Source organism: Piliocolobus tephrosceles, unplaced genomic scaffold (genome assembly GCF_002776525.5).
Source record: "Piliocolobus tephrosceles isolate RC106 unplaced genomic scaffold, ASM277652v3 unscaffolded_19454, whole genome shotgun sequence".
NCBI lineage: Eukaryota > Metazoa > Chordata > Mammalia > Primates > Cercopithecidae > Piliocolobus > Piliocolobus tephrosceles.
Window position 1 is genome coordinate 1 of NW_022301481.1, and position 7574 is coordinate 7574.

The 7574-nt window shown below is 63.0% G+C and overlaps 1 protein-coding gene across 1 annotated transcript; it reads left to right on the forward strand.

Moving 5' to 3' along the window:
- The first annotated feature begins 224 nt into the window (after window positions 1-224).
- Window positions 225-7357, forward strand: LOC111532093 (DIS3-like exonuclease 2). Its single transcript, XM_026450397.2, has 7 exons — window positions 225-427; window positions 1134-1220; window positions 4191-4338; window positions 4745-4875; window positions 5007-5111; window positions 6149-6250; window positions 6845-7357. Exons 1-7 carry the CDS (start codon window positions 260-262, stop codon window positions 7013-7015), a joined length of 912 nt encoding a protein of 303 aa, XP_026306182.1. The 5' UTR covers window positions 225-259; the 3' UTR covers window positions 7016-7357.
- Window positions 7358-7574: the final 217 nt, after the last annotated feature.

The following is a 7574-nucleotide window of genomic DNA, read 5'->3' on the forward strand; positions in this document are numbered from 1 at the left end:
GAGCCAGCACAGGAGCTAACCAGTCAGAGGAGAAGGCGGTGTAGACCGACTGGTGCAGGGGAGACCACGGGAGTGCTGGGCAAGACAGGGACTTGGCGGAACACATGAGATGAGGCAGCTGGGAGGTTGTCTTCAAGCTGAGACCTGAAGGGTGATAGAGAGCCAGGCAGGCTGCAGCGTGGGAAAGCCTGAGCAGCTGCCCCCAACCCCAGCGGTCCCTCCCATCCCACCCACCCTCTGCAGGCTCGTGGAGGAGTTCATGCTCTTGGCCAACATGGCAGTGGCCCACAAGATCCACCGCGCCTTCCCCGGGCAGGCCCTGCTGCGCCGGCACCCCCCACCCCAGACAAGGATGCTCAGTGACCTGGTGGAATTCTGCGACCAGATGGGGCTGCCCGTGGACTTCAGCTCCGCAGGAGCCCTCAATGTGAGTGCTGGGCAGGGTTCAGGGGAGGCTCTGCTTGGGGGAAAGAAGAGACAGACCTGGAAAGTGGGGTTCCAAGGGCCTCTGCTTCCCCCCAGAGTCCCTCCCCTTCAGCCAGGTCTCCTATAGAGGAGGAAGGAGGCCCTGGGAGGAAGGGCCCCCTGAGTCACACGGGCCCTGACAATGGGACCTGCCCCCTCACCAGGACTGTGCCAAGCGGGGACCCTGGAGGCCTAGCAGAGGGCGGGGGCCTGTGGCCAGAAAGGGCTGGTCTTAGGCCCAGAGGCTTTCAGAGTGTGGGGGCTGGAATTGTAGAAACCCCAGGAACGTTCCTGGTGGGCACTTTCAGGTGCTTCGTGCCCGGGGCGAAGCTAAGAAACCCAGGGCCTTGGCTCTGGTCCTGGAGGAGGGCGACATCTCACCCAGGCCCGACCCTGGGAGGGGAAGGCAGGTGCCCTAGGCCCGAGAGCTGGAGCCCAGTGAGTCCAGGCCAGTCAGCAAGACATGGAAGGGACTCACCTCAGGGCAGTGTGGGCCACAGGCTGTGGGTGGCTGCCCCTCTCCCCACCCATCCCCTCTGAGCAGGGCTGAGCCCCCAGGCAGCTCCTCCCCCTGAGAGCTGGGCATGAGGTACTTAGCGGATGACAGGGCCCCGAGTCGCTCCCCGAGCTGGACCACACGTCACACCGGTTTTGGGATTTGCTTCTAGAAAAGCCTGACCCAAACATTTGGAGATGACAAGTACTCACTGGCCCGGAAGGAGGTGCTCACCAACATGTGCTCCCGGCCCATGCAGGTAAGGAGGGCCCAGCCCCCGCCCACGCAGGTAAGGAGGGCCCAGCCCCGTTCTCGCCCGCTCCCGGGAGCACACTGGCCCCAGACCTGTGACCTCTACGTGCAAGCACAGCCCACCAGTGTTCCTGCCCTGCTCTGGACATGGCTGGGTGGATGGGGCTGCTCCTCCTCTGCCGGAGGGTGGGAGAGGAGGCCGACCCCAGGCAGTACCTAGGAGGGGGCACCCTGAGCCTCTTGAGTTTGAACCGCTGCCTCCTGCTCAGACTTGCTCAAGGACAACATGCCTTAGAGCTAAGGGGCTACCGAGACCTCCTGTCAGGCTGGGGTCCTGGAGGAGAGACAGGGTCCCGTGTGGCTTCCTGTCCCGGGGAACACTCCACAGCCTCCACCCCCGCATGTGGAGTCCAGAACCAGCTGTCGGCCTCTGGCCAGTGTGGGAAAGAAGCGGACTTGGCCGTGGGCCTAGGCCTGGGCCTGCAGGGAGGTGGCAGCTTGTGGGGTGGACAGCTGGGCTTGCTCTGGGACGCCTGTCACAGCCCCCAAGGCTGAGCTTCACCCGTGCAGGGCCTGAGCATCCTGGGACCAGGACCCCAGAGGACCCTCAGGCCAGCGGGAGCAGTGGGTGCTGGTGAGTCAGCTCTGGGCCCCAGCCCAGCCCAGGGACAGGGACAGGCTGTATTTCAGGGGCTTGGTCATACAGCAGATTCAGTCTGTTCACAAGAACTGGATGGGCTTCAGCTGACCCCAGTGGATTTATTTTCTGACACTTCAGGCTCTGCTGGGTTTGAAGCCATCAGGACCTGCTTGGGCCTGGCCGCCCCGACCTGCCCCCAGTCACAAGTGTCTGCCCAGCCAAGCACCTGCGGCACCCACAGCTGAGCGGGGCTGGGCCGTGCCTGCGGGGCTGTCTGTGTTCTACATTCCAGTGGCTCTAGGCCTGGCAGAGAAGGCACAGCAGCCCCTGAGTCCCAGAACTGCCTCTGGCTCTGCCCTGCTAGGGCCCCTCCCATGCCCCTGCCTCTAATGCCATCACCTTCAAGGAGGTACAAGCTAAGCTGGAGTTCCAGGGATCAGAGTCAGCCAGAGCCTGAAAAGGCTGCATTCTCCTGGCTCGCCTGCCAGGGAGCTCGGAGGCGCCCTTGCCTGGGAATCCGATGGCAGGGAGTCACCAGAAGGTCTGCAGTGCTCCTGTTCCTCGGCCCCGGGAACTGTGCTGGGGACAGGGCAGGGCAGCAGCAGAGAGCACAGAAAGGTGTGAGGGGGCACGCAGTCCCCAGTGAGCTTCTGCATCAGGACACCAGGGCTATCTCAGGAGGACGGCTGGGCCTGTGGGAAAGCCATGGTCCCCACTCATCCCACCCGACCCTGAGCCACCTCCACCAGCCAGGAGGGGCCAGGGCCCTTCATCAGCCTCACCCAGTCATCTGGGGAACTGGGCCACCGCTGAGAACAAAGCCCAGATGTGTCTGGGAGTGGAGGCTGTGCCCACCTCCCCCGGAGACTTGCCCCCAACTTAACCCAGGGCCCAGCAGGGGCTGGAAGGGAAGTGGAGTTAGGGAGCCCAGCAGGTCACCACCAGCTGCGCCCTGGATTCCAGGGCCCGTGTGCACAGAGTAATGGGAGCCGGCTGTCTGTCTGGCCAAGGGCACAGGAGAGTGTGTGTGTACAGCAGCCGGGGAGCAAGGGAACCAGCGAGACACACAGGAGTGACTTTGGACCTCTGCAAGGAGCCCGTTCACTCGCTCCCAGGCAGCAGCACTGGCGTTGACACCCAGCCCTGAAAACTGGGGGACTGCAGGGCAAGCAGCTTCAGTGGCTTGTGGCCCCAGCTGGGACGGGCTGTGTGCTGGTCCCTAGAGACTCTGGGTATCTCCCCCTGCCCCAGCCCTGCCTCCTGCCCAGCACAAGGGTCTTTGGAACTCCGCCCTCTGTGTCTCAGCCCCCAGGAGGGTCAGGTGGTTGGAGATGAGAAGGGCCAAGTCTGACAGGCTGGAAACTGCCTCCCTTGGCTGCTGTGGGGTGGAGTATTGGTGAGCACAGAGGTGCCCAGGTGAAGTGTGGCTTCAGCTGGGCAGGATCAGCGCCAGAGGGGATGAAGATGGCCCCGACCAAAGGTGGGCCTGGGCCAGAGAGGAAGCGCCCAGGAGCCTGAGGCCCGTATTGCACAAGGCAGGGGGTCCTGGGCTTTCTCTCCCTCCTCCCACTCTGGCCAGATGGGAGGATGGACGTTGCCTCCTTGAACAAAGACCCACAGGCTCCTTGGCTTCTGCTTGTGTCTCCAGCAGACACTGTCTGCAGCCCCCATTGCAACAAAACTGCAGGCCTCCTCCTCCTCCTCATCGTCCACCTCCACCACCACTTCCTCCTCTTCCTCCTCCACCGCCGCCACCACCACCTCCTCGTCCTCTTCCTCCTCCTCCACCACCACCACCACCTCCTCCTCCTCCTCCACTGCCACCACCTCCTCCTCCTCCCTTACCTTTCTTTCTTCTTCCTTCTTCCTGGCGATGGTAGCTGCCCCAGCCCCATGCTGGGGAAGGGTAGACCAGAGACTCTTCCCTCCTGGTGGTGCTCAGCAGTAACTCAGCAGGGACTGGACTTGGGAGGCTCAGCTCGTGCCCCCTACCCTGATAGCATCCTGGGGTTTCCTGGCTCTCTGGTCCTCAGCGGGGTGGACCTGTCCAGGCCATTCTCAGTGCTGCCACCTTGAGGGCATCTGGGAGGCCCAGGCAGGCCAGATTTGTCTCCTGGAAAGGACATGGGCACCCATGGGCTCTGCCCAGCCTCCTGGTCTCCCCTTGGGTCCCCTTGTGCAACAAGGGCCCTGGCCCCAGTCCTCCCTGGCTTCAGCCAGCAGCCCATCAGGTCTGTGCACACACCGCTGCCAACAGTGAGGCTGTGGGTGGTGTCAGCCCTCCGGGCCTGGCCGGGCAGCTGGCCTGGCCAGGCTCTGACCCATCCCGTCCCGCAGATGGCACTGTACTTCTGCTCGGGGCTGCTGCAGGACCCGGCGCAGTTCCGGCACTACGCGCTCAACGTGCCCCTGTACACACACTTCACGTCGCCCATCCGCCGCTTTGCCGACGTCCTGGTGCACCGCCTCCTGGCTGCCGCGCTAGGTGAGGGCTGTGATCGGGGCCAGGGCAGACCTGAGCCAGCTCGGGGCTGCCCACTCCCACAGCGGGTGCTCGGAGGCCCAAGACCACTCTGCCGTGACCGCGGAGGTCCAAGGGTGGGGCGACCCAAGCGTAGGGGAGCCTGGCCTGGAAACTCCCTACGGGCCGGTGCCGCAGAAGCTGCATGGGGCCCATAGCCAGCCCTGGACACGGCCAGGAGGAGGGCGCTGACCTCAGAGGGCCGCTTTCTGCTGCCCTGGGAGCTGGGTGCTGGGGTCCTAATCTGTCACCTGGGGCGGAGCACCATGCAGCCCATCCCCCAGCCATTGCCCTTCCCCACTCCCTACTCCCCACCCCCCAACCTCATGCCCCATACAGCACCGCCCATGACCCCGCCCCCTCTTCCCAGGCTATAGAGAGCAACTAGACATGGCGCCCGATACCCTGCAGAAGCAGGCGGACCACTGCAACGACCGCCGCATGGCGTCCAAGCGCGTGCAGGAGCTCAGCACCGGTCTCTTCTTTGCCGTTCTGGTCAAGGTGAGCCCTCCAGCCTGGTGCCCCTCACCTCCCTCTGGCTCCCGACCCTCCTGGGCACCTACTCACCAGGAGGCCTCGAGGAGCCCAGGGCAGTGCCAGGAGGTACCATGGCTGCAGCACTGTCCCTGCAGGAGAGTGGCCCCCTGGAGTCAGAAGCCATGGTGATGGGCGTCCTGAACCAAGCCTTCGACGTGCTGGTGCTGCGCTACGGCGTGCAGAAGCGCATCTACTGCAACGTGAGTGCCCTGGGAGAGCCCAGGGGCGGGCGGGGCAGCCCAAGCCATCCCTCACTGGAGGGGTACAGGCTGTGATAGGTCACACTCCACCCCTCGCTCCTCCCCTAGTCCTAGCACAAAGCCCACTTGATGGGCCTTGCAGAGACGCCCAGCTCTCCCGCCTGGGATGGTGGCTCCAGGCCCGGGGTCAGTCCTGGCCCCCTTCCCCAAGGACCCAGGAACCAGAGATCAGGCCCCTCCATGGCCAGTACAGCTCGGCAGGGTGTGCAGGCTTCGGGGACTGTGTTTACAGGAATGTGAAGGAATGAGAGGCCAGAGAATGGTCCTTGGCTGCTCTGGAAACTGTCCCCTGAAGACAAGGAAGAGAGCTGTCCCTGGCTTGGCTCCTGCCCTGAGTGACTGTTGATTCACAGTTCTCTCCAAGGGGACGTGGGCCTGTCCTAACGCCGCCTTAGGGGCTTGGCTCCAGCTGGCCCTGGGGTCTGCAGGTCACCACCTGGCCCCTGTGCCTGCCTTTGAATTTCCTAACATCCAGAGTGCCCTGGGAGTACAGTGTACAGCCCATTGTGTGCAGTAAACATGGTGTTCCTAACCTGGAGCTGGGCAGAAGAGGAAGGACAGAGTCCCCCTGCTGACCCTCGGGGCTCTGTGTCCTGAAGTTCAAGCCTAGGTCATCCTGCTGTGGGCCCAGCCCTGCCTGCACTGACAGATGGCACCAGCAGGGGGCGCAGTGCTCTGCCGCCACAGTTCTCTGTCCCCACCTCAGTGCAGTCAGCCCTGGACGCCCCCACCACTTGCCCGAAATAGCACACAGAGCCATGGGCCTTCCCAGTCCCCACCCCTGGCCCTTGGTCACTCTCAGCTGCTGCCTCAGCTGAAGGTAGCCTGGCAGGGCCTCCCTGACGCTCCCTCCAGCCACGCAGGGATGGCCAGGACCGAGGACTGAGGGCCGTCTCTAAGCATTGAAGCCCTCCAGGGTGGAAGGGCAGGCAGCAGCACCCAGAGCTGAAGCCTGAGGCTTGGTGTTTGCACTCCAGGCACTGGCCCTGCGGTCCCACCACTTCCAGAAGGTGGGAAAAAAGCCGGAGCTCACACTGGTCTGGGAGCCTGAGGACATGGAGCAGGAGCCAGCACAGCAGGTCAGAACCCCTCTGTGTCCCAGCTCCCCAAGTCCTGATGACCCCTCTCCTGCCTCCTGCGGTGCCCCTCATCTGTGTCCCCCGGGCTTCCCCAGCACTGCAGCCTCCCGGTGGGGTTTCAGGGCCTGCAGGCCCTCCTGGCTTACCCAGACCCCCTCTTGAAGGTCCTGCTTTCTGGCACCACCTTCCCTTCCTTGGGGGCAACCACAGTGGAGAGAGAGGCGGGGCTCTGCCTGTCCCTCTAATGCAGGGCTGCTGGCTTTCTGGGGTCCTTTTAAGAACCTGATAAAAACCATGAATTTACAAGCAAGAAATTGTCTGGAACCGTTTTCACCAACAATGTGCCCTGAAGGTGGACCCGGCCCCCAGGTTGTGTTTCATAAGCCTTGGGAGTGCTCAGGATGCATCTGACTCCCCAGCTCTGCCCTGACCCAGAGCGTTCTTCCTGGAGGGGACCCCCATTACAGACAGGCAAGCAGAGGCTTCCAGAGGCCAAAGGAGGGGCCTGGGGTCCTGCTGCAGGGATGGAGGCGGAGCTGCGCCTCAACATCAGGCCCTGCCGTCCTTGTCCCCTCACGGCCGGGCTCTGCACAGGTCATCACCATCTTCAGCCTGGTGGAGGTGGTCCTGCAGGCAGAGTCCACAGCCCTCAAGTACAGCGCCATCCTGAAGCGGCCAGACACCCACGGCCACCTGGGCCCTGAGAAGGAGGAGGAGGAGGAGGAGGAGTCTGATGGTGAGCCCGAGGACTCAAGCACCAGCTGAGCTCTGCCAGCCGCCTCCCCACCTGCCTGTCCTGCCACATTGGCTTTAGGAATAGGACCTACTGACACAGAGGGGGATTTTTAATTTGGTTTTTAACAACTCAGGGGTTTGTTTTTACTTTTATTTAATTTTTGCAGCTCAACTTTTAAACAAACTGCAGGGGAGAGGGTGGGGCTGGAAGGAAGGCTGAGGCCTGGTCAGCAGTGACCCCAGCAGAGCGGGCCCCAGTCCTCCTGGGAGGCCGGCCCCCCTTTTTTCTGGGCCCTACTGCCCTCCTCTGCCCAGGAAATGGGGGGTCTCTGCAAATCAGTGTCACAGAATAAAATCAAGTGTGGAGTGCCATCTGGTGTGTGGGGCACCTCTGGGAAGCCTGGGCAGTGGAATGCCCCTTGCACCCAGGGCAAGGGACCCAGCTCAGGCTCCCCCCTTGCTGCTGAGTCGATGTCACCGCCTGGAACCTTCCTGTCAGTTCCAGCACGATTCAGAGTCGGCTACGTGGCAGATTGATGCCGGAGTCTCATTCTGCCTGATTAAAAATGGAATTAGTATGCAGGACTGA

Excerpts from the sequence above, each read along its gene's own strand:
- LOC111532093 (XM_026450397.2), top strand. The coding sequence starts at position 260 with ATGCTCTTGGCCAACATGGCAGTGGCCCACAAGATCCACCGCGCCTTC. Across the intron at positions 4,339-4,744 it reads CCTCCTGGCTGCCGCGCTAG|GCTATAGAGAGCAACTAGAC; the intron begins GTGAGGGCTGTG and ends CCCTCTTCCCAG. Across the intron at positions 6,251-6,844 it reads AGCAGGAGCCAGCACAGCAG|GTCATCACCATCTTCAGCCT; the intron begins GTCAGAACCCCT and ends GGCTCTGCACAG.